This window comes from Symsagittifera roscoffensis, chromosome 4 (genome assembly GCF_963678635.1).
Source record: "Symsagittifera roscoffensis chromosome 4, txSymRosc1.1, whole genome shotgun sequence".
Taxonomy (NCBI): Eukaryota; Metazoa; Xenacoelomorpha; order Acoela; family Convolutidae; genus Symsagittifera; species Symsagittifera roscoffensis.
In genome coordinates, this window is record NC_087065.1 from 13,798,578 (window position 1) to 13,826,195 (window position 27,618).

The 27,618-nt window shown below is 34.2% G+C and overlaps 1 protein-coding gene across 1 annotated transcript in view; it reads right to left on the minus strand.

Moving 5' to 3' along the window:
- Positions 1 to 27,405, minus strand: part of LOC134845077 (neuromedin-B receptor-like) — a 62,734-nt gene extending 35,329 nt beyond the window's left edge. Inside the window, exons 1-2 of the mRNA XM_063861923.1 lie at positions 26,192 to 27,405; positions 1,797 to 1,947 (exon numbers count right to left, since the gene is read on the minus strand). Of these exons, the coding sequence (XP_063717993.1) occupies positions 1,797 to 1,947; positions 26,192 to 26,478 (438 nt within the window). The 5' untranslated portion in view covers positions 26,479 to 27,405. The remainder of the gene's footprint in view (positions 1 to 1,796; positions 1,948 to 26,191) is intronic.
- Between the last annotated feature and the right edge of the window lie 213 nt (positions 27,406 to 27,618).

Sequence of the window (27,618 nt, forward strand, 5' to 3'; positions counted from 1 at the left end):
GAATTTCTTTTTCTAGTTACGCTTTGTTCAACTTAAGGAGCTTTTGCTTACGCGAAATCACAACAATCGAATGAAAAAAGCGTTTGCTGGAGAACAATTAGATGAATGTATGAAAACACTTTGAATTCTCCTGACAAAACCGGGTCAAACACTTTGAGTAAAATTGATCAGTAAAGGTTTGCAAAGCAATTGTAACAAGACTGCTCGTATCAGGGCGAATTCCTGAATGTCCCAACTGCCTTTTAAGGTTTATGGAGTAGTAAAAAGATTTTAAAAAAATTAAATGTAATAAAATAAAATGAATTTTTTTCTTGTAAAATCTGAATTTTTATTATAAAATCATCTCCCACACGCCATATAAACTACAAAAGAATAAATTTCGCTCATTTTAAAAAAAATAATGGCAAATAAGCTTCTTTCAACCAATTTGGAACAATTTTTGAGACGGATTAAATCTCGCTTACGCGTTAATAGCGTGAACTATATCGCGCGCGTTAATTGTCCCAAATTGGCCAAAATGGCAATCTTTAAACCCCCATAACTTTACGAACAATGATCACAGGTGAGATATCTTTTCAAATTTAAGCTCAGGACAACAATAACTTTTGAATGTTATTAAAAAATTCCGTCAAAAATGGCTAGTTAAAACGTCGAAATTTGTCTGAAGAAAAAAAAACCCACCCCGAGCACAAATATTCCGTTACTTTTGTATCGAAAGTCGGAAGAAAAACTTCTTCGTTACCTTATTTCGACCTTTATCGCATATAGAAGCTGAAATTTTTAAATTTGAAGGAGCAATTGAACGAAGAATTTGTTCATGTTTTTGTGGTTTTCTCTGCACTTATTCAAGAAGCAGGCATGCAACTGTAATATTTGACGGATGAAATAGCTATGAAATAAAAAGTATATAGCCTTACCAAATAAAATGCGTTTCACGGGTTTTATTTGCCATCAACTCGGTCCGACTCACCGGGTCAAGCCGAAATGTGATACGACATGAAACTTTGACATGTGATGAATGAAACAGTTTTAAAAGATGAGCTAAGGGGATCAAAAAGAAATGAATGTTGGATATTCAAAAGGATTCGTCAAACAGCCCGTTTTTTGACGCTGGAAATTTCATTTTTCAATTTTTTGCTTGTCGTTTTAGCGCTACATAAAGACAACGACAACTGTATATTCAATAGTCAATAGTGTATAGACAATAGTATATCAAATTTTTCAACCATTTTCACGGTTGCTAGACCTTCACTTGGCAGTGTCATCGGCAGGGGCGGATCTAGGATTTTCTCGAGGGGGGTTTTCAAAAAACTATTGAAAATTTTTGAAAAAACAGTTAAAAAAAGCCGTTGTTGCGCACCTTTGGGGAAATTTTGACAAAAAAATGAGGTCTTTTGGCGCGCGCTCCCCCTCACAGTAAGTGTATATTAGCGTCAAAGGCGCCTTTAGAAAAATTTTAGGGTCGGTCGGCCGAAAAAGGATTTCTTAAAAAGTATCTTTGGGTCGGCAGTCTTTAAGTATATCCCCCTTTTGCAAAAGGGGAGGGAGAGATTCATTACTAGGTAAAAAAATCTCATATGCTTAAGCGTTGATTTCTTTCTTTATAGGGGGTATTCGTTGCTAGGTACCCGACCGAGGGGGGATAAAGTTAATTTTTATAGGGATTGAAAAAATTTGTCCTCGCATTGGTAATAATTTGATCACTCATTAGTAATACCAATATTTATTAATAGCTATCTATTCTATTAATATTCGAGATTGAAGACTCGTTTCAGAAGTGGCTGGTATATCTTTACCATGCTCCAGTGGTATGGTCGGCAGAAGCTGGCGGGAAAGACCCAGCCGTAGGAGGAGAGGACGACCATCTTCACTGGCATATTCAACAGCAGCAGAATGTCACTCACAATCATCGACACCATCAACATATTCGGAACACTACGAAGCTTCCTAAAACATCAAGAACCACAATATAAGTTATTGCATTTTTTGTTCCGACTTTCGATACGAAATTAAAGGAATATTTGTGCTCGGGGTGGGTTTTTTTTTCTTCAGACAAATTTCGACTTTTTAACTAGCCATTTTTGACGGAATTTTTAAAAATCATTCGAAAGGTATTGTTGTCCTGAACTTAAATTTGAAAAGATATTTCACCTGTGATTATTTTTCGTAAAGTTATGGGGGTTTAAAGATTGGTATTTTGGCGCCAATTTGGGACAATTAACGCGCGATATATTTCGCGCTATTAACGCGTAAGCGGAGAGTTAATCCGTCTTAGAAATCGTTCCAAATTAGTTTAACGAAGCTTATTTGCCATAATTGATTTGTTACAAGTAGCGAAATCTATCCTTTTGTACTTAATATGGCGTGTGGGGGGATGATTTTTATAAAAAAAATTTCAAATTTTTGAAAAAAAAAATTTTTCATTTTGTTTTATTACTTTTAATTTTATAATGATATTAGTGCTCCATAAACCTTAATGGGCAGTCGGAACATTCAGGGCTTCGCCCTGATACGAGCAGTCCTGTTTACTTTTGCTTTGGAGACAAAGTTGTGTCACTAAAGAAGATACGAAGGCTTTTCACATGAATTGAGCAAGCAAAACCGTCTTTTTGTTCCGACCTTTGAAGAAAGTGACGGAATATTTGTTCTAGGAGTTGTTTTTTTTTTCTCCTGACAATCTTCGACTTTTTAAGTAGCAACTTTTGACAAAATATTTTTTATTATCCGATTACTATTGTTGTTTTCAGCTCAAATTTAAAATTTTTTTTTACTTGTGATCATTTTTTCTTGAGTTATGCAGTTTAAAGGTTGCCGACTTGGCCGATTTAAGATAATTTACGTGCGATATATTTCTCAGTGTTAACGCGTAAGCGGAGCATTAATCCCTCTTAGACTCGTTCCAAATAGCTCTTTTGTCTATTTACTATTTTTCTAATGCAAAATACTTGACTTGCTGCTTAATATAACGTGTGGGATGGTTTTCGAAGAAACAAGTCTGGACAAGGTTTTGAATTTTTGTTCCGACTTTCGATACAAAAGTAACGGAATATTTGTGCTCGGGGTGGATTTTTTTTTTCTTCAGACAAATTTCGACTTTTTAACTAGCCATTTTTGACGGAATTTTTTTATATCATTCAAAAGGTATTGTTGTCCTGAGCTTAAATTTGAAAAGATATTTTACCTGTGATAATTTTTTGTAAAGTTATTGGGGTTTAAAGATTGCCATTTTGGCCGATTTGGGACAATTAACGCGCGATAAATTTCGCGCTATTAACGCGTAAGCGGAGAGTTAATCCGTCTTAAAATCGTTCCAAATTGGTTGAACGAAGCTTATTTGCCATAATTGATTTCTTACAAGGAACGAAATCTATCTTTTTGTACTTTATATGGCGTGTGGGGGAATGATTTTCATTTAAAAAATTTCAAATTTTAGAAAAAAAAAATTTCCTTATATTTATTTCATTTAATTTTTTATGTTTTTACTGCTGCTCCTTAAACCTTAAAAGGCAGTCGGAACATTCAGGGCTTCGCCCTGATACGAGCAGTCTTGTTTTTCTTTAAAATTTTATCAGATATTTTAAGCAAACACTTTTCAAAAGAGCTGAAAAGGCAGTCGTAACATTCAAGGTTTTGCCTTGATACGAGAAGCAATGTTGTGTTCGTCACTGATGCAATTTTTCATTTGCAATTGCTTATGTTATTTAAGAAAGACATTTTTGAAGTGTATTCATAACTCAATTTATTCCGCGTAAAACAGGAAGATAAAAAATGAATGTGACGTTTTGCAGGAATTCTATGAAGTCTGTGAAATTTTAGGACAACAAAAAATAACAGCAGAAAAAGGGAGGTTAACCGTATCAAAACTCATACGTCAGAAAACTGCTCAAAGTGTGTTTTGACTCATTAGATTTCATAGAGCATAGAAATTGGTATCGCGATTTTTTCCCAAGAAAACTTCCAAAATTGAGCATAACTGCTTTTAGATTACGGCACAGCCTTGAATAATACAACAAAGCCCTGTAAAAAGTCTCAGATAATATCGGTACAGAAGGTGTTGATAAATTACAAAATCTGAACTTTTTGTGGCCCCAACAGTCAATATAAACTGATTAAATGCCAGTTTTTGAGTCGTAAAGGAAATTTAAAAGCCCAATTCGCTTGCTTCAGTTTACTTTCGAACTGTTTTGATTGTGGTAGATCTCGATACTCATAAATAATTCACATTATGCTTTCAGCATTTTAGAGCAAAATTTACAAAGCGCGCCCCTACTTAGTCAAGTAGAATGCCAAAATAATTCACACTGCGCTATCAGCATCTTAGATTAAATTTACAAAGCGCATTACTTAGTCAAGAAGAATACCAAAAGAACAACTTAAGGATTCCCCTTCACATTTTTTTTAAAATAAAAACTGGCTTTTGTAAAGACTTATAAGAAACACAAATAAAATTTATTTTTAGATTTTTTATAGATTTGAGCGCAAGAAGTCAGAAAGTCAATATTCTCTTCAGAGAACAATAGTTTTTTGTCAGAAAAAGCTATAATTTCAATGAAAAAATTGGTCTGAAAAACCAAATCAAGTTCATTTTTTTTCGAAAGTGGCAACAAGTAAAAGCTTAAAAACAGTTTTCAAAAAGAATTTACAGGCTTTACAAAACTTTAGCCAGCAAATTTTTGAGAGCAAAAAATAACACTAAAACGACTGCTTGAATCAGAAGCAATCAAGAAACACAAAGACTTGAAATTATGTGAAATTGGTTCCCACAAAATTGCTTTTTGATAAATTTTCAAATACAAATGAAAAGAAAATGATTTTGTTTTCAGACAATTGTTGACAATTACTCAACACAAACTATGTAAAATGCAAATTTATTGACAAACATCTGAGAAAGTATTAATACATCCAAAAAACTTGCCTCAAGTTAATTTGGAGCTATAAATTAGCTTCTTAAGAAAGCAAATTTAGCTATTCTAGGAAACTCACAGCTTTAAAAAAAAAGTGATCACAGGTTAAATAACTTTATAAACTTGACTCCAGTAATTTACTGGAAATGTTACAAAAGTTTTGTTTTAAGCCAATGCTTAAAAACAACAAGACTGCTCGTATCAGGGCCGAAGCCCTGAAAATTCCGACTACCTTTTAAGGTTTATGGGGCAGTAATAACATTAAAAAATGTTAAATGTGAAAAAACAAAATGAAATTTTTTTTTTTTGAAATTTGAATTTTTTTTGATGAAAATCATCACCCCACACGCCATATAAAGTACAAAAGGATAGATTTCGCTCCTTGTAACAAATTAATTATGGCAAATAAGCTTCTTTCAACCAATTTGGAACGATTTCTAAGACGGATTAACTCTCCGCTTACGCGTTAATAGCGCGAAATATATCGCGCGTTAATTGTCCCAAATTGGCCAAAATACCAATCTTTAAACCCCCATAACTTTACGAAAAATATTCACAGGTGAAATATCTTTTCAAATTTAAGTTCAGGACAACAATACCTTTCGAATGATATAAAAAAATTCCATCAAAAATGGCTAGTTAAAAAGTCGAAATTTATCTGAAGAAAAAAAAAACCACCCCGAGCACAAATATTCCGTTACTTTCGTATCGAAAGTCGGAACAATTATTATCTGATGCAAAAAAAACATCGAGCTAAAAACATTTTTTTATTGAAATTGAAACCTACATTTTGAGAAAAAAAATGAAATATAGCAAAACAAGCCTAGTACCATATCTAATTTAATGTTGGCTATGTTCCAAAAATAGACTGGCCAATTTTGAACCATTTTTAATGAAAAATTATCGATTAGCGGCCTGATTACTCGCGCTATTCCTGTTTTTCCAAATGTATGCGCAGCGGAACGAAACAAAGCAAGCTGTTTTTTGATTGCCTTTCGCTTTGCCCTCTGAGTTCGATGTTTGCACTGCCTTTTGAGTTTGATATTTGACTGAAAATTCATTTGAAAACTTAATACAATGTACTTATTTATGCTGTTTCTTTGTATTAGATCTGCAACAGTACGGCAAAATTGATTTCTCAAAAACAAACTGAAATGAATGCTTTGTTAAATGTCGTGTTTTTCAAAACATTAAAATGGCTGAAACCAAAAAAAAAATAACAAGCAGTATTTTTTCTTTAAAAATATCATAGATGGAATAGTGTTGGCGGTTAAAAGACTTTGGCTACTAGAATTGCCTGGCACCAATTAAAGTTTCCGCAGCTAGCTAGAAAACTGCTTAAAAAATGTAGAAAGTAACTGAAGTGCGTTAGTTCGAACAGTTAAAAAGCTTGAGCTTCTAGTTTTTTCCCGACATTGGCCGACCTTGCCAACCTTGCCGGGTCCCTGAGATTCGAGATCGAATTCACTAGAGAAATTGTTGAACTATCGAAAAACTTTCGGCTTTGTTTAAGTGTTTTCATTTTGTAAACTAAACCCTTCTGGTTTCATGTCTCTGAATTCAACTTTTTCTATTCAAATATTTTCAGAAATCAAATTGAAGTCGAAGAAACGATGTGATGTAGAGCAAAAACAGTCAAAATGATGTTTCTGAGCAGTTTTGAATTAGTTTTAAATCAGTTCTGGAACATCACTGCAATTTTTTCTGCATTCTTTATTTCTAATCAGAGCTAACGTGGCTCGTGTACACTACTGTTACGTTACCATTTTTATACTGTTGAATTGAATTACTGAAACAGTACTGAATGTTACTTGTATGTCAATCGGGAGGAGTAGCAAATTGCTAATAATTCTATGCTACTCGAGCTTTATGCTAGCCGATACACCGCCGTCCACCAGCCATAAATCATACTTCAGTTCAAACAGGTATTTGATTACCAAAGACTGTTTTTTCAAGCACAGTGTCTGAGAGGGTACTAAAAACAGTTCAAATTGAGTAAATCAGCATCAACTTTGAATTCAAGAATGAGAAAATGCATCCTGATGAAAAAACTGGAAAACTAAAACGTCATATGAGCCCCCCCTCCCCCCCCCCCCTCCCCCCCCACCCCCTTCCTCTCTGAACGTTCGTCTTACTCGCTCATCATTTTGTACTAATGATAGCCAAAAGGTAGATCAAAGATCGTGTGATTTTATGTTAAAAAACAATTTCAATTTTCATTGAAGAAAACACGTGAACCAATCGCTTGAAAGAGAAAATTAAACACGTACTTATTGGTTTTACTTAGTTCAAGTGCACTACTGAAATCTTTTCAGGCTTACCAATTCCTGTAATAGGCTTTTAAAAATAGATTTAGTTCATGGTTGAATTGTTAGCGGGAAGAGGTTCTTTTTTTGATTGTCCATTATAAGATGTTTGTAAAATTGCGTATTCGAATACCGATTTTCAGCATAAGAGCACCTGTTCTTTCAAGCTCCCATTAACTGAAGATTATTTCCAAATATAACCATAACTAGTGTATCTTAGATATTGATTGATTTTTATTGAAGTTGAACTGAATTACAAGTGTAACTTAAATAACGCAAAGAATAAGATTGATGTGCATCTATGTTAACTCAAACCGATTTTACGGTTTAGAAGAAAGTTGCAAAAAGGTCAAATAAGGTGTTTAAAAAATGACATTGCCATAGCTTTTGATAATACAAAAAAAAGCCATCTAATTTTTGATTTAAAAATTATTTGCATGCTGGAACTTTCAAATGATCTTGAAACATGGACTTGGCAAAAAAAAATCAATTGTGTTTGGAAATATACAATCAGGAAGATTACTCAAGAAAAACCCTGAATATCCATACTGCCATTTAGTGCGACCAAATCTGATTTTTATTTTTCAAAATTTTTATCCCTCCGCACGCCTTGTTAAGTACAGGAAACAGTAGAATTTTTCAACTAGCAAACAAGATTCGCAGCTCAACCGGAATGGATGCTTTTTGCTCTGCATCAATCCGCTGCGCTTTTAGTCAGCACCAGTAATATAATGCTTGTCAGTCAGTGTTTACAGTTCATTAGTAAATATCACCAACTTGATTTCTCGATCGTTTTTCGACTTCCAATGAAGGTCGGTGGTTAGAGTGTGACTAATGACTAAAAATTGTTTCGTCATTGCTATTTCCGAGAACTCATTAACTTAGCTTGAAACCACGTATGTGTGCAACGAATACGCCAGCAGGATTAAAAGCTATTACATAACTATTTTTCTGAAAATACATGAATATAAGAATATATTACAGTTTTCTGTTAGCGCAAATCGTAAACAATGAACTAAGTCGGATCATAACATAGAAAGCGAAATAAAGAAAAAAAGGAAAAGAACTCACTATGCACTTGAAATTGCGCATGAGGGATTGGTAGCATTAAAAAAATTGTTCATGTTTTTCCGACTTTCGTAACAAAAGTAATTGTTCCGACTTTCGTACAAAAGTAATTGTTCCGACTTTCGTAACGAAAGTAATTGTTCCGACTTTCGTAACGAAAGTAATTGTTCCGACTTTCGTAACGAAAGTAATTGTTCCGACTTTCGTAACGAAAGTAATTGTTCCGACTTTCGTCACGAAAGTAATTTTTCCGACTTTGGAAACGAAAGTAACGGAATATTTGTGTACGTGGTGGGTTTTTCTTCAGACAAATTTCTACTTCAGACTTTTTACCTAGCCATTTTTGACGGAATTTTTTTATCATTCAAAAGTGCTGAGCTTAATTTTGAAAAGATATTTTACCTGTGATATTTTTTCGTGAAGTTATGAAGGTTTAAAGATTGCCGTTTTTCAATTTGTCCAATTTGGGACAATTAATGCGCGATACATTTTGCGGTATTAACGCGTAAGCGGTGATTTAATCCATCTTAGAAGCCGTTCCAAATTGGTTGAAGCAAGCTATTTGCACTAACTGAATTGTAACTAGAAGCAAAAACTATCACTTTTTATGGCGAGTGGGGCTCAAAAGTCAGTCGGAACATTCAGGGCTTCGCCCTGATACGAGCAGTCTTGTTTGTTTTGGATTTTATCATTCAGAGGCCAGTCAAAACCATCTATACGATTCTCTGATTATGTAGTTTTGTTGCTTCGGCATTTACAAAATTCAACGAAATATCTGTGTTTGTTGTAGTTTTTTTTCTGCAAATTGTTTTCAAATTTTGAAATGGCAATCAAAACAAAACTAATTGACAGCCATTTGAAAGCACAATTTACAAGAAATTAATGTTCTGAGCTAATTGAATGGTTAGTTCGGCAGTCAAAAATCAGGTTGGTGTGAAAAAATTGACTAATTTGTTATTAAAAACAAGCGACATATTTCCTTCTACAGAAAAGTAAGCAGCAAAAAAAATTACGTTCACAAATGAATTGAAGCAAACATTTTGTTCTTAAAGACGCAAAATATCACTTCTATACATCACAGAGCGTGAGTGGTAACAAAGGAAAAAACCAAGTGAGTTTTCTGGTTTTTTTTTCAATGATTTTATGCTTTTTCCGAACCAAAATTTGTTTTTATCTACACTAAAGGGTAGTTGAAACATTCATTTTTCTCTGTTTGCTCTACAGAAACTAGATGGCGCTCTAAAAAATTGAAGATCAATTTTTATGTCCGCGCAGGGAAACAATGTTTTGAGTTCTTTCTTTTAAATCCACTAGGAGCATCAAGGAAATATAAATTTTTGAAAGCACACGACTTTTTGTTCAGACTTTTGAAGAAAATCACTGAACGTTTGTGCCAAGGGTGGTTTTTTTAGAAATGTTTCGTCTATAAAATTATAATTTTTAAAAGATTTATGTTTTTAGCCAAAAAATATTGTTGTCCTGAGCTAACTTTCACAAGGTAATTTACGTATGATCAATTTAGTAAAACAATTGGGGTTTTAAGATCGCCTGTTTGGTCATTTAGGGATAACTAATGCGCGATTCGTTTCCTATTACGCGTAAGCGGAGATTTGATCTTTATTAGAGCTCGTTCTAAACTCGAGGCATGCTTAATGTTCTATTTCTTTTTGTAATATCTGCAAAATATATCGTTTTAATATTTACATAGCGTGTGAGGGGATGTTCTTCAAAAAAATACTTTGAAAAATTTTCTCATTTTTCATTACCACTTTAGAGGGCAAGATGAAAATTTTAGAATTTCGCTCTGATAAGAGCAGTCTAGCTGGTGCTTATCACCAACATGATTTCTCAGCCTTTTCATCTTCCAATAAACTTGTCGGTCAGAGTGTTACTAAAAACTGTTTAGCCCTTCTTATGTCTGATGAATTGTCAACTTAGCTTAAAACCACCTGTTTCTCTATCGAATAAAACAGCAGGATTAAAAACACTTAAGTAGTTTTCTGAAAACCTAACATGTAGCTGATTTTTACAAAAAAAAAACACATTTAAAAAGAGCAGCGCTGCTACCATAAATTTTTTTTTCTTTCGGAGTTGAAAAAGTCTGGTAAAAATTTTTTAGCGACTTTAAAACTGGTGGAACTTAAGGAAATAAGGCTTCGAACTTTTTCTGAGGCGCCAAACATTTCTTGCCTACAACTCCTTTCCCACTAAAGACAACAATATTCTTGTGGGTTTTTTGAAATTGTAGTTTTAGCAGAAATTACTGCGATTGGAGTATCGTAGTTTTGTCGCAGCAACAGTATATTTTTTGTTTCGACACAGTAGATCTTTCCAAGTGAAGGAAAAGATCTACTGTGTGTTTTTGTCAATTTTTAGTTTTTAGTTAACTCAAGAAAACCATAACCGATCAAGTGAGTTTTTTTTCTGCTATTTCAGCCGTGATTCAGATTTCAATAAAAAAACGTTCTTCAGAATCAAAGAGTATCTAGGATTTCCTCAAAGGAGGCGGGTTTTCAAAAAATTTTCGAAAATGTTGTCGATTTTTTAGTTTGACCCAATTGATTTTCCCAGCTCTCCCAAATCACCGAAAAGACTTTTTTTCCAAATTTTTTGCGCCACAGTTAAATTTTATGCACTTTTTGGGTAACTTTTGGACAGTTTTGACCGAAAAAAATGGTACGAAAGGGGGACCTTAGGATAGTCAGGGGGTCCAATCCCTGATAGAGGAAAAGGTGCGAAACTACCCCCCCCCCCTCCTTCTGCCCCTTCCTAACTCCTCTACTGAGTCAACCACTTCTCTTTCGGTTTTGGGCTACGCCTCCAAAAATCTGAAAATTTGATTCGCTTTTGTCAATTTCCATTACAATGGCGTTTTAATTTCTAACTGCTACAAGTCAGATCAGAACCCCGTAACATTCCATAGCTTCCGGAGATCGAAGCATCAAAAACAAAAAAAAATGGTGCCTAAAACCCACAATTATTTTAATCGAGTTCTAATTGGTCGAAATTTGAATCAACACAATTTTGAAACAAATTATCTGTTGTTGAAACAGAACAATGAAACTAGTGGAAGGCACTTTTAATCACATTAACTTCTGCGGCGATGCCTCAGCGGGTTTGGATTCGATAAGTTGAGTTTCACAGATAAGTCTCTGGCTGAAAAATAGTCGACTGAGCTATAATTGGTTACGTAGCAGTATTTAGACAACCGTGTGTTCAGACTCGTCAGTAAGTAAACAAATACTGAATTAACCAATCAGAATCGAGACAAGGAAGAATAATTAATAATTATTTATTTCGTAAATTTGTTTTCTCATCTCGAGTCTGATTGGTTGATATGGCATTTGTCTGCTTACTGACGACTATGAATACGCGGTTGTCTAAATACAGACCGCACTCCGCTATATTTTACTGATTGCATAGGATTTGCAGCTTTTTTGTTTGTTATTTTGAAAATTGTGGACTACTCGAACATCTTAAAAACAAATGAAAATTTTCATATTTAACCCAAATTTCGTATTTAATCCAAATTTTTGTGAAAATTTTACCTCGTGTCTCGCTGCAAATAAAACAATTTAATATTGTTTTTAGTTGATAAATAAAAATTAAATTTTTCAAAAATAGTGTTCACATAATAATCCGTTCTACAAATTTTTGATCAAAAATTTTTGAACATCACAAAAAATACAAATATACCATGAATAGTGCTCCGTCGTTTTTTCGCAAAAGTTAAAAAAGTACAAAATTTATGTTTTTTTTGCTGGGAAATTATTGCTTTAATCTAATTCTTACAAAACTGCTCGTATCAAGGCAAAGCCCTGAAATTGCCGACTGCCTTCAGACTAGAATTTAACATTATTTTGTATTTCATTTTTTGAAATCTTTTCAACTCTTTTTTTCACAGAGCGGCCCAAAATCAAAACTTCAATTGACAAGTGAAATTTAACTTCAAATGGGCACGTTTTCCCGCCATGAAGTAATTCTTTTTTGCGTTTTTCAACGCAAAAAAGTGCGCAACTAAAATGAAAGAAACTCTTTTGTCTAGCAAAAGTTAAATTTACATAGTGAAAACTTTCCGCAGGCATTGTTATTTTTCACAATGCTTGTATAATAAGGATTATATTAGATTGTAATTTATTTTAACTTTGAATGCACATCAAAATGGGGTTATATCTCATATTTATAGTAAAATCTAGTTGTTTAAATATAAGCTCAGCAGAAGATATTTTTTTACATATACCGCTTGTATTTGATGTTTTGTCGCGACTTTTAAAAAATTTACCTAGGTGTGGTTTCTCCTCCCGACAGACTTCTTAAAAGACCGTTTTTAAAGATTTTCATATTTTCTGGAAACAAAATGGATGTCTTGAGCTCAGTTTTAAAATAATTTTTCACCTTCGACAAGTTTTTGCAAAATAGCTACTCCGGATAATCAATTTTTGTAAAATTTCCGTTTTTCTACGACCACGGGACCTAGATGTTGCAAGTTTTCAATTGAAAAAATGAACGAAATTTTTGCCATTTTCCTAGTAACTACTACAGATTCACAGCTGAAATTTTGAAATATGATGGATGAAAAATCCTTGTAAATAGCCCAAAAAATGTATCCTGATTTATCCACTAAGGAAGGACCAAAATACAAACTGTACAGCTCATCACGGAGAACCGCTGTTTTGCCCTGCTTAAGAATTACTTGCGTTTTTTTGTTAGTTTTCTGCGCTAGGTAATGTTGCCTTGAACATCCAACCTTACGATTCAGAGGCGGTGACGTGGTCACTTCACTAACGCTCCCTCAGCGGAAAAAAAGAATAGTTGAACTTAAGAGAGCTTGATGATTTGTTATGAAAAAAATTTCAGGTGTTTTAATTCATTACGCTCTGAAATTTCTCAATTTTGCGATTTTGTAATCTTCAATATAAAAATAAATGCAGAAAAAAACCACTGATCACATTGATTGGTTTGTTTTTTACAAAAAGCGATTCATCGTTTGCTTCTTGAGCCGAATTCAAGTCCAAATTTTGAACAGATGTGAAGATCAGTTTTGGACAGTTTGAAGGTCATGGATTGGCTGAGAACTAAAAAATGTTCAATCAGATGTTTCAAAATTGAAGTTTCAGCCAATCAGCATCGTGCATTTCACGAGCAGCGCTATGCATTCTTAAATCAGTTTAATTAATTGGCGACGAAACTTTTTTTGCTCCTTGAGCGAGGAAGAGGGGAATCTCTCGCACAAGAAAAAATCTTGCTTCAAGTTTATCATGGTAGTCAGGGTTGAAAGAATATACATGAATATACGTGTTTGAATATAGTTTAAAGTTGTCTTAGAAAACATTATGCTCTGAATTTTTAATGGACTGCTTCCGCAATTACCAAAACGGAAGGCAAACTTCTTATTGTGAGTTGCACTAAACTAATTGTGCATATAATTTTCCCCCATAATACCTGGTAATTAAGGCTCGTGCTAACTCCGGAGAGGCCGCTGGGGAATCTGTACCAAGTCGAACTGAAATCATTCAACGCCTTAATAACTAGTTCCTGTTTCTTACAATCCTCGAAACTTTACAAAAGACAAATTTTAATTGCTGTGAATACGACATGACATGTATAAAATGCTGGAAGCCGAGGAAGAGAAAATTGAACTTAAATATAATTTGCACCAGGTCGCAAACGCAATTATACAGTTTTTTACAGCAATTTTATTGCTATTAAAGCTTCCTAGAATTGCTTCAAGTTTTCAAAAAAATTCGCGCAAAAATATGACGCACATTTTTCATGTGCAATTGGTAGAAATTTTTTTTTCCATGGAAGTGATCTGCTTAGTTTGTTTTAAAAAATGCCATGTTTAGGTTTTAAATAGTTTTGCAGAATTGAATTGATTTTTCCCATTGCGCAAACTGTATAGAAGCTGAGTACCATAATTGACGGAAACAATATTTGATCCGCATTTTTGTTCCGACTTTTGATACGAAAGTAACGGAATATTTGTGCTCGGGGTGGGTTTTTTTTCTTCAGACAAATTTCGACTTTTAAACTAGCCATTTTTGACGGAATATTTTTATATCATTCAAAAGGTATTGTTGTCCTGAGCTTAAATTTGAAAATATATTTTACCTGTGATCATTTTTCGTAAAGTTATGAGGGTTTAAAGATTGCCATTTTGACCAATTTGGGACAATTAACGCGCGATATAATTCACGCTAATAACGAGTAAGCGGAGATTTAATCCGTCTTATAAATCGTTCCAAATTGGTTGAACAAAGCTTATTTGCCATAATTGATTTGTTACAAGGAACGAAATCTATCTTTTTGTACTTCACATGGCGTGTGGGGGGATGATTTCATAAAAAATTTCAAATTTTAGAAAAAAAAATTTCATTTTCTTTTATTTCATTTAATTTTTTTAAATGTTATTACTGCTGCTCCATAAACCTTAAAAGGCAGTCGGAACATTCAGGGCTTCGCCCTGATACGAGCAGTCTTGTTTCTATATCAAAACACTTAAATTTTTATCTCTTTTATCTCAACTTTTTCACTTCTCGACAGTTGATCTGAAATACTTTGATCCTCTCAATTGATTACAAAACATTTAAATTTGTACCACTTTGAGGGAAATATCAATTGTTATTTCGACTTAGTAAAAAAAGGACTGAGTTTGAATGCTTGAAATGGTTTCTCATTCAAATCAATTTTGATTTTTAATTAACCGCGTTCTTGACGGCGTTTTTCATTGAACTTCCACCTATTACTCACCCATAATACAAAAAGGGACCAAAATTATTACAGGTTACAAAGCTCGCATTTGCCTCAACGCTGGTGTTTGAGGTTGTTTTTACTACGAGTCAAGTGGAAGGAAGTTAACGATGTCTTTTTCATACCATCTGAGAGACTTGCACAGGATTCTGACATTTGCTGTTTCACTCTCTGGTGCCAAGCGGATAACTTGATATCGGGTCTGTGTTTTAGGCAAAATCAGGCCACAAACAATTCGAGTACGAATTTAAGTGAAATTCATATTTATATTTTTAAAGAAAATTTAACAAACATATTTTTCACAGTCGAGAAACAATAACCCCTACTTTTTTAGAAGCAGCAGCTATTTTCTGATCAAAACTGTTTGAATCTTCGATAATTATACTAAAGCAATTGAGGCACTTAAAAAGTAAAGTCGTTGAGATTTTTTAATGATTTTTATATCTGTATTTTTTTTTGCAAAAATCACTAGTAACATCTTGCCTAGCAATCTTCATTCTCTACGGATTGATTTGCAATAGGTTATTTCCGCCCATTCAGACCCAAAGTATGAATAATTTCAGTCAGAGTCAGGGGGAAAATAGAAGAAAAAAATAATTAAGGTGTAGCAAATTAAAAAATATCAATTCGACATCTGGAGACGTTTTAGGGAAATTTTATGGCTGCGGTGTCAAAAATGACCCTGTAAAATGTTAAATAAAATGGGTCGCTTTTGGGGAAATAGTTAGAAATCAAAAAACCTTTCAGAATGAGCGAGTCTTTTGAAACCCGAAATCTCCTCCCTTCGAGCATAAAAAATGGAGGCCGCGCAGATGTCATCTGTATCAGGTGCAGGCAGTTTCGACTTCCTTTTTCAATTATTTTGATCCGAAAGGGACGCATTAATATGCAGCCTGGCTATATTAATGCTCAAGCCCTCCTCTGATTGATCGAGATTATTCTCGATACCGACTTCAGTTTAATTAATCACCGTAAAATTGTTGACTTTAACTTCCTGAGCTTAATTGTTATCCAAGTTATTGCATGTTGAATATCAAGTCGAATATTTCTTGAGGGTAAAATTTAGTCTCTAAAACAAATACAAAGAATTAAATGAAGTTTTTGTCGACATCGACTTTCATTGTTTCGAGTATATAATGAAGAAGGGGCGGATCTTTTTTAAGTCAACCAAATTGATTTTCCGAGATCTCCTAAAGCACTAAAAGACGCTATTTTGGCCAAACTTTATGCGCCGCAATTTTTAAAAAAAAAACAGGTCAAAAAAGCCGTTTTTGGGCACTTTTTGGAAAATTTTGACAAAAAAAAATCGTGTTTTTTTGGCGCGCGCTACCCCTCAAAGTTAATATATATTGGCGCCAAAGGCGCCTTTAGAAAAATTTTAGGGTCGCTCAGACAAAAATGGATTTTCAAAAAGTATCAAAGGGGGACCACTCTGCCCCTCCCCCAAATCCGCCCATGTAATGAAGTGAGTGGAAGGAGCTATGGTGCAGGGTGGTTTTTTGTCGGCCGATCTTAGGTATTTCAAGGAAATCTCTTACGGACTCAACAATGTTTACTTTTAAAAATTCCATTCGTCGCAAATCTTAAACCAAAAAAAAAAGTTTTCAAAATCGTTTTTCTCGATTTCGAGAAAAACAGCTTTGCATTTTTGGCTTGTCATACATAATTTTAGCGACGAGCGGATAAAATTGAGTCTTCTTTTACAAGACAACTTTTAATGTTTGATATTTTGCATCCAACTGTAATTTCATAGCATTTTATACTCTACTCAGCAACCAACTCTCGTTAGAAAAAATGAACAAAAAGAACTTGTTTTTGAAAATAAATAAATCGATAAGTCTAATTATACCCTTCTGGAAACCTAAAAGAAGCTTCAAACAAATGTTCTGAACTTGACTATCTAAGTCTAGTATAATCGACTTTTATTTCTTTTATCTTTCTACCATCTGAGACTGATGTTTACGACGGCCAGATCAAATTTCATTCTGAATTATCTCACTTCATCGGAAAAAAAGCAGCCAAGACGGGAATAACAAACCAACCTAATCCACTATCTTAAAATATCCCCCTCCTCATTGCAGAAAGGGGAAAATTGTTGCTATTTATTAAAAATGCATCTAAACCACGGGCGGATCTAGGTCGACCAAATTTTTTTTAGGTCGACCAAATTGATTTTTCGAGCTCTCCCGAAGCATTAAAAAGACCATGTTTTGGTCAAATTTTCTGCACCGCAGGCATAATTTTGAACAAAAACCTGCAAAAAAGGCAGTTTTTTGAACTTTTTGGAAAACTTTGATAAAAAAATCACAATTATTCAGCGCGCACCCCCCCTAAAAATTAGTATACATTGGCGCCAAAGGCGCCTTTGCCTTAAGATAAATTTTTGGATTCGTTATCCAAAAATGGATATCACAAAATAAAACAAAAGGGGGACCCTTTGGGTCGGCAGGGGGTCGAATCCCTGAAAAGAAAGCGTACACATTTCACCTAAAAAACTTCTTTAGCGTCCCCCCCCCCTCTAAATCCGCCCCTGATCTAAACCATTGAATTATTCCTTCTCAAGCTATTTGTTACTACATGTCATATGGGGGGAGGGGTGGCGGATATTTCGAAAAATCCCCAAAATCGTTCTGTGAAACCTTTCGTATAAAACTGCCTTTGATTCTTCTATACCAGCTAACTTGAGCGGCGGTTACAACAGCCATAGTATCAGAAAACCCATCAAAAGTTTGGCCCCGGAATTGGTTTTGATAACTTTTTCTAAGACACGAGATGAGACGGCGTTGTTTAATTTTTGAATTGAGCATCAAACAAAACCGATGTTTTTCATGTTTTTTTTCTTTTTGTGTTCGAAATGCTTAAGTTCCGAATTTTAATACGTTTCTCTAGGTATCGAAGGAAATGGAATTCATATCTTTCAGTTTTTAGCTTTTAATTATTTATTTAAACGGTGCTTTTAAACAGTAGCAAGAGAGGGTCTTTTACTATCTCAATCCAAATAGAATAAATTAAAAGACCCCGGTGACTTTTTAATGGTTGCACATCAAATAGGAAAAAAAACATGATGACGTGCATAATAAATTTATTTGAGTTTTGAAGTATTATAGGACATACCATCTTTCTTAAAAAACCTAGAACGTTTATTTAACATTTGTTCAATTTGGTCTCAAACGATACTATTCTCAAATGGCCTGTAAAAAAAGCAAAACTTAAACTCTGATAATTTTTTCAAAAAAATTTTCTTTGACTATAGGTCGAGGAACTCTATCAAAACAAAAAATGGACAATAGGTGTGCTTTTTAGTTGAAAAATTTTTGAGCAAAAGTTTCCATCATTTTAAAAGGAATGAACTACTTTCACTGTTTCTAATCGTGCGTTTTAGAAACGTTTGAGCCTTAGAAACATCAAATTTATTGTAGAGCTTAATGTTTGGGACTTTTAAAAAAAATTGTCTAAACATCTTAGTCCCAGTTTCTCAATTCGATGCAGAGTTTGTCTACAGGTTTTTATTACGTCGGACACATAACGGAAAACTAGCTTTGTTTTGCACTAAAATCAACACTGCAATGCACAAAAAATTAGCGTATTTTAGTGTACATAGAAGAAAAAACTTGAAAGATTATTGGAGGCGAATGTAAATCTTAGAAAAAGAATGCTCGTATCAGGGCGAAGCCTTGAGTATTATGACTGCCCTTAAATTGGCCTCAAATTTTTTTTAGTCAGCTGAATGGTCTTTTTCTCCCCTCCTTCCATCTCATAGCAGTTTTATGGTGTAATGAGTGTTTTTACAAGGTAATTTCTGAAGATTAAATGTGTTTTCCATGACCTAATTAGTGCTTACGTCAAAGTTCGGCTGTTTTCCATTCTCCTCCCTTATTTGAAATTCATATTTGAAAAACTCTTTTTAACTTGTCGTAATGTAATGAAAGTGTGCATGGTGAACAAACTAACTATTGTAAACAGATTTGTTCTCCATACTTAACATCGCAACACCACGCAAAAAGTCATAAAAAATTGCATGTGGGGGAAAAGAAAAAGAGCCAAATTAGCTCGGTAAAACTATGAATTTTAGGCTGATATGTAAAATTTTGAAGGTTATAAAATAAGTCGTGTATCGAATCGATAAGCCAAACAGCATTGCTCGTATCAGGGCGAAGCCCTGAATGTTTTGACTGCCATTTAAGGTCTATGGAGCAGTTAAAGCATAAAAAAAAATAATTGTAATGAAGCAAAACTAATTTTTTTTGTGAAAATCATCCCGTCACACGCCATATAAAGTACAAAATGAAGAAGTTTGCAAATATAAACAGATCTATTATGGCAAAAAAGCGTCCTTCAACCAATTTGGGACAATTTCTAAGACGTATTTAATCTCCGCTTAAATGTAAGTCGCGCAAAAATATCGCGCGTTAATTGTGCAAAATTGGCCAAAATGGCAATCTTTCAACCCCAATAATTTTTCTAAAAATAATCATAGATGAAAAACTTTTTCAAATTTAAGCTCAGGACATCAATACTTTTTGAATGGTATAAGAAAATTGCCAAAAATTGCTAATTAAAAAGTCGAAATTTGACCCAAAAAAACACCTCGAGCATAAATATTTTATTACTTTTATTACGAAATTCGGAACAAAGAGCGTATAGCCTCAACTTTAATTTAGAACAATTCTTTTGTGCGGGATAGTTCTTTATGGGTAAAATACAAAACGAGATATTTACGCAGACACTCTGAAGGATACTATAGTGGTGTGGTCAGACGGCTGGAGCCATGCAGAGCAAGTGATCGATCCCCCGAGGCTGCGAAAATTTTTGTGAAATTGCTTCGAATCAAAAACACGTTTAGCAAATATACTCCTCACTTCCTTCAAAAGGCGGAACAAAAATTTATTTTTGCTGGTTTTGCGGTGTCTAATTTTGGAATGGAAAGTGGTTGCGAGAATTTTGTAAGATAATTTATTCGTTGTATCTATAAGATGTATTAGTTTTTGAGGTAAATCCTCTCTCAAAGTTAGTCTACAATGGCACACAAGTCGCCCTTAGAAAAATTTTACGGTCTACAGCAGAAAACGGATGTCATAAAATTAAATCAAAGGGAAAGTTTTTTGGGCGGCGACGGAGTCTAAGCCAAATAAAAAATCTTCGGGCAGTTTTTACATCAAAAATTAAATTTGGTGGCTGATAGCGAGCTGGATAATAATCAGATTTATGTTTTCCTTCAAACTTTTTAATTCAAAGTTTTCTCCTAAACAGACGATACGTTGATACTGTTGCGAAACATAACTCAATCAGCAATAAAATTGTCATATGTCAAACAAATTTTAAAAAAGGAAGCCTATTTAACAGGCCTAATTGAATCATGGGTTTATTGATAATTGAATAATAGAAAGTGTTGGAATTTGGGATTTTCTCGGGGGGCTGAATTTGAAATATTTATCCTTTTTAAGGGAAAATCAATTTGACGTTCAGATTTTTCGATAATTATTATACAAACTGTATTTCAATAAAACTAATTTCTGCGCCGCAGGAAAATTTTTTGCAAAAATAACGCTTTTATGCAGATAAAAATAACGCTTTGGGGAACTTTAAGGAATTGATGAAAAACAGCGTTTTTTCGGCGCGCCCTCCTTCTCTCAAAGTAAATGTATATTGGCGCCAAGGGCGATCTTAAAAAAATTTTAGGATCTGTAACAAAAATGGAAGCCGAAAATGGTACCTTTTGGAATTTTATAATTCATTTTTGAAATTTTTTACTTTTTAAATAACCATCTTTTCTAATCATAATTGAGAAAATTTGCCTTCTCAGATTTTTAACTAACTTCCAAATTTCATAACACCCAAAAATTGAGTCCTATAAGTCTCCAAAAAACTTCAACTCTGAATGAACAAAACTTGAGCAAATGAATAGTTTAAGTGCTCTTGAATAATTTAACTGAATATCAATGAATTATTTAACTGTTTTTTTTAACAGAATGTAAAACTAGCCAAGTGCATTTTTAACCTCAGTTGTTTTTGCTCCCATTCCTTTACAAACAATCGGCTAAGCCACAGTAAGTATGACACCCTCGCAAATGGCTTCGTAGTATTTGACCTATTGAATTGATCGATTTTTCATCACTTTTTTTAAAACTCGAGTGTAACTAGGATATTCTCAAGTAGCAAAAAGGCCGTATGAATTTTGAGGAGAGATCATTTTTTTTCTATAAAAAAGATCAGAATTGAAGAAAACCGTAGCGAATTTCAGTTCAATGAACGCTTCATGTAAAAATCGAAAACTAAACACAGATTTGACTTTCGGACAAAGGCCTGGTGGTGGACGTAATTCGTGTCTCGTTTCCACTAAACTGGCTATTTATGTCGGTCCGATTCCATTGTGTTCTGATTTCATAATCCACCCTCATTGATTTATTTGCCTTTAAATTATATTTTTTATAACTGGTACTTTTTTACGTTTCAAAAATGTTCAAACAGCACAAAAATAAACTCTAAATAAATAGAATCATAAAGTTTTGAGAGTACAGTTGAAAATTCAAAAAAGTTTAATTGTCCATAGCAACGTTGAATTGATAAACAAATACTTTGACTGATTGTCTTATGTTCATGCAGATATTTTGATCAAAAACCTCGATATCAGAGAGCACTATCTGGACAAATAGCTCCAAGATTTTCAGATGAGGACAAACGAAAATTTTGCTGAGTTTGTAGTTTTCGATCTCCGAAGACTCCCATTTATGGTCTTTTGACTCAGTTTACGGTTTTTGCGAAACGGCGAATTTTTTGAAGGCCGATAGTGCTTTGTTTTTCTACATTGATCTGATAGTGATAATCAGTACTTTTCTCACGAGTGCAATAGTTTAAAATAGTTTTGTTACACAACTGTGCTAAGGGCACTGTAGCTTTGATCAGAGATGAAATCAGACAAATAATTCGCAGAACTGTTCTAGAACTGATTTGGCAATGTTCCAGTGCTGTTTGCGGCTTTGATAGGTCTGACTATAAGAAAACCTTTTAAAAAAGGATAGCCGGTTAACTGTGCAAGTGGTACAGAATGTTCCGACCTAAGTCTTTTGATCCCTCGCGCACGAGGGGTTCACCCGAACCACACATCGTGTACAGAAAAAAAAGCTTAATTATTATGCCGGGAAAAAATGTTTGAAACAAAAGCAGTGTTCTTCAAACTTTGAAGTTTATCAGAGACTTGAAAAAGTGAACCATTCATGTTCGAAATCGATCACAAATTGTTTCAAAAACAAAAACAAGATAAAAAAGTAGTGAGAAAGCAGAACTTTATATTTCACTAAAAAACAAACTCCAAAAAGAATAGCCGGTCACTGTGCTAAAGGCGCAGAACGTTCCGACCATAGTGTTAAAAAATGCAACTAAGTTTTTTCTTATTAAATTCGTTTTTTTTTGGCGTGGTGTGATAAAAAGAGCTGAACAAAAAATGCAGATTAAGTATATTTGACAGTCATAGTGAAATAGGTAAATTGAAAAACAATTTTTGTAGAAAAGTATCTTGAAAATTGAAAAAAAAATCAAAAAATTTTTCTTTCAACTTTTGCACTTTTTTGAATTCTTGAAAAAAAATTCCAAAAGGCGCCAAAATACTCAAAGTAAACTGACGTTACTCAAGTAAAAGTAAGATTTTACGTTTTAAAAAAAAGCTAGTTAAAATAAGACGAAAATCAAAAATTCCAAACCAATTTTTCCCGACACTGAAAGGAAAAAAAATTCGGATTTTTTAATGTTGCTCGAATCACGACGAAGGGCTTTAAAAAGATATATCACTCAACCCTGTCCAATTAGTATTTGTACTACCTGATTTCTCGTGGAAAATAAAAAAAACTAAAACACACCCGAACACAAAGTTCCTCCCAATTTTCAATGATCGAAACAATAAAGAAAACATAATGACCTGCGCCAAATAATTTTGATTGAGGTTTGAACCCTCTACCTGACGCTCACAACATACCGTTACATTATCTGCAGACAAAATGCAAGCGGTTTTTCCGTAATAGAAAAGTCCAATGGAGAACAAGGATCCAACCATATTGAAAAAAGCATTTCTTTTTTTTTCCAGTTTGGGTAGTTTGTTTGTTGCTGGTGAGATGACCGAGCTAAAAAGTGAACGATGACCGAGAAAAGCGTCAAAAGTCAGTGAAGACTTTTTAAAATGAGTAACAAACAAAAAAGAATATTTCAGCAATTTTCAAAGAATTGTTTGAAGATTTTTATTGCAAAGGATGCCACAACTCCTAGGGTAAAAACAAATTTTTCACTTATTAAATGAAATCATTTTTATTAGATCGACTCTCTTTACTTGCTCAAAAAATAGAAAACTCAAAAAATCAACTGGAGCACACCGGTAAGCAATTATTTGTCACTAATTTTAGATATCGGCACAGCCTCAATTGCAGTTTTGATTTTCTTCCCTCCCAGTATGGCTAAGAGGAGATCAAAAGAATATCATTAAGGATAAGCCTAATCAAAGCAAAAGTCAGCGGCACTCCAATTTACCGGAAACACAATCTAATCTGCGATGAAAAATCTACATTTTGCTGTGTAAAAACGATACTTGAAGTTGAATTTTTTTAAAAATAAGTTTTATCAGAGTGAAGCTGTCACGATTCCGACTGTCCTTAATATATCGAAAACGGTTGAACGTTTTGAAATAATTTTCACATTTTTTTCACGCAATTTCAAGTAGTTTCAAGTAGATGTGAACAAATTTGTGTCTAACAACCTTTTATTTGGATCAATAAGGTTGCCTCAAATCAGCTAGGACTAACTTATTATCTGGTCTAATACTCTGCCTATACGTGCATTAAAAATTTGCGCGTATTTGCCTTCGCAAAATTTCGACCTTCAAGCTCTCATTTTTTTTACAGTCTCTCATTTTTTACAATTGTTGCAAGTTTAAATTATTTTTGTTTTGAACTCAAAACGTGAACGTCAAAAAATGGCATACTGAAAAACTCAATTCTTATTGCTCGAGCACAGTTTCATTGATTGTTTATAATTTTATTGTGCAATTTCATTTTATAATTTCATAAGACTTTGTTATGATCATCATTACTCCAATATTTATTTGCTTCGAATAAATTGAAAGTTTCGAATAAGTGTAAGACTTTGTTTCGACTATGTTTCGACTTTGTGTTTGACCATTTTTCGAATTTTTGTTTGACTTTGTTTCGTTTATGCTTCGACTTTGAGTTCGAGATAGAGTTCGAATATGTTTCGACTATGTGTTTGGCTATGTTTTGACTATGTTTCGAATTAGTGTTCGCCGATGTATCCGACTTTCTGTGCGACTATGTTTCGACACGGTGTTCGGCTATATTTCTACTAGATGTTTGGCTAAGTTTCGTCCATATACTCGTTTACGTCGCTTATGTTTGATCGGAACGTGTGTTTTCGATTAAAGATTTTGGGTTGAACAACAGCCATGTGTTCGACCGAGTTTGGTCGAAACAATAATCGAGCACCTCAACCCGGGTTGCATGCAAAAAAATCCGCAAAAAAAACCGAATTCATTTTTTCCAAAGCTGCTCATCATACAGTTCGTGATTGACCCCGTTCGAACTATGATTGGACCCTGTTTGACCCATGATTCGACCCTGTTCAACCCATGATTCGACCCCGTTTGACCCATGATTCGACCCATAATTCACCCCATGATTTGACCCTGTTCGACCCATGATTCGACCCTGCTAAACCCATGATTCGCCCTGTTCGACTCATGATTTGACCCTGTTTGACTCATGATTCGGCCCTGTTTGACTCATGATTCGACCCTGTTTGACCCATGATTTGACCCTGTTCGACCCATCATTCGAGCCTGTTCGATCCATGATTCGACCCTTTTCGTTTAATAATTTGACCCCATTTCGAATCAAGATTCGACCCTGTTCGACTCATGATTCGACCTTGTTTGAGCCATTTGTTTTTTGTGCCATGTTTTTTTTTCATTTTTCTCATTTTTTAATTGATTTCTTAAGAACCGATTTCAAAGACAATGCAGGGCAGTCGAAACATTCAGAGCTTTGGGCAAATCAAGCAATTTTGTGAAGTTTGAGCTCAATATAACAAAACCTTCCGGATAATTTAAAAAAATCCGTCGAAAACATGGGTTAAAAAAACCAAGTTTTGTTTTCAGAAAAAAATACCCGTGCACAATTATTCCGTTACTTTCTTCGAAAGTCGGAACAAAAAATACAAAACAAGCTGCTACTATAAAGATGATTTTTCTTTGTTCCGCAGACAAATTCAAACTACTTTATTATACGTAATGAATGTAAGCGCAGCTGAGTGGATTAAGCCATACCGCTATTCCTCAGTGCCATTTGTGGACGTAAAAGTAGATTTTGATATGAGCATGTTTGGACTTAGCTATTTATTTCTGGCTCTTTTTCCTCCCCCCCCCCCCCCCCCCCACCTCACTCAAACACGATTTTTTTTGGTCTAACGAGTGGTTTTACAAGGTTAATTATGAAGACTAAAAATGTTTGTCAATTTTTCATGACTGACAATCGGACAAAATGAACAGGAACTTCAAACATAAAAAATTGCAGGTGGGGGGGGAAGGAAAAAGAGCCATATTTCTGTTTTCGCCTCACTTAGTTCTGACCCAGCATATCTATTTTCACAAAAAAATCTAAATTTTCTGGACTTGAAAAAAAAATAAAATGTGGCGCTCCGTTACTGATGGTGCCCAGTAATCAAATGATTGCTGGCTCAAATTGCAAGTGCGCTGTAATTTGCTACTCTTTTCCAGTACCCCTCCCCTTTCAAACTCAGTTTTGAAAAGTCTATCTAACCTTGTCATAATGCAATGAAATTTGGCGTGGTGAACAAATCGACAACTGTGAACAGATTTGTTCTCTATAGTTTACAGCGTAACATCACGCATTTAGCAGTAATAACACGTAAAACAAACATAAAACTCGGTATTTTGAGAGGGGGAAAACTGGAAAAAGCCTAATTTGCAAAGTGAGCTTTCTTGCTTAAGTTAAAGCTTAATGGACGCTGTATATGTGCGCTCTTGTCAACCTAAATAATTAAAATTTGGGCTAGTTGACTGAAAAAACGATAACTGGAACATGAAAGAACAAATCGAGGTTTTCAATCAGCAAGTCTGCAAAGTATTTGATTATATTGATTACTCACTTGTTAGAGAGAATAACAGCAAGCACGCCGCTGTTGGCCGATATGCCGACGACAAAATTGACCAATAGCAGGCCGATCTGCACCCGATCAGTTGTCGTCTGACTCACTCGGACCAAGTACTCGTATGCTTCGTTGTAACTATACACGACTAACGATGAGTCATCTTTCGTGCTGACGTTCACGAAACTGTTACGACTCGCCATGTTTGCGCTATTTCCATAAGTCGAAGGTTCCGATCGGAAGGATGGATTGGCCGTCGTGGAGAGAAGGTTTGTTTCCAAAATCATTTTTTCAAACTTTTTTAAAGATAACTTTTGGAGTCTCTAAACCAAAATTGAAACAAAAAGTTTAAATTAGTAAAACGAATTGGACTAAATTTTATCATTGACTTTCAAAGAATTCCATACAATGATTTAAATCTATGAATGGATGTTAAAAGATATCAATAAAATACTTTAAAAAGATTTGCTTTAGATTGAATGCTTCATTTTTTAGCTGTGACAAAATAGTACAGAAAAAATTACGTTGAACTTGTGAAATAAAATGGCAGATAAAACTACAAGAATAGGATCAGGTTCAATTTTTGATGAACTGTGAAATGGAATTGCAGTTAAAAGCACAAAGGGACCATAAATTGAACTTGACGGGCGGATGGGTGCTAGTCTAATGGTTCTAACCAGGCATTAAGAGTGGGTTGAAAATCTCCGGTTAAGCAGGACCAGAGGGTAAAGTTGCGGTCTTTTCAAGTAAATTAGGCCGTCGAACCGGAAAGTAAGCGCGCTGTTTTTGCCGCTTGGGATACTTTGTGAGCGACCGATCTGATCGGATTTTTCGTTGCTAAGACAGATACAAGTTTTAATGACAAGCGTCGAAGCAAAATAGTCATGTACCTTTTAGTTCTTCTTAGTTCAAGTGAACAAATTGTCACTGGCAGTTTTCAAGACGAAGATAAGCCTAAAATAGAATGGAGAGTGCAAATTGTAATATTTAATGAACTCTTGGAAATTTCAATTTCAATTTATTTCAAGAAATTGTACCCGCGACAGAAAAAAAACCGAAAAAATCACATTGATTTGGATATGAAGAAAAGTTAGAATAAAACTGGAGAAAAAGGAAAGCGGATCAAGTTGTAAATGGACCTGCAGTTATTTTTAAATACTGATTATTTGACTTGACATTAATTATTGCTCTTTTTTGTGGCAAGTTTTGAGCGCAGAATAAGGAATATATGAATGGTAAAAATGGTAAGCTTTTTTGCGAGATGCAGCATCAAATTTCAGCCAATGAAAATTATTCTCGGTATTCAATTTTAATTAGGAACATTACTTTTCCAAAAAGCGCAATGCAAAATTGATATTTAAAGGTAAATCAAATTGGAACATGAAAATTAACGTGGAAAAAAGCAAACTGTAATTGATCAAAAATTT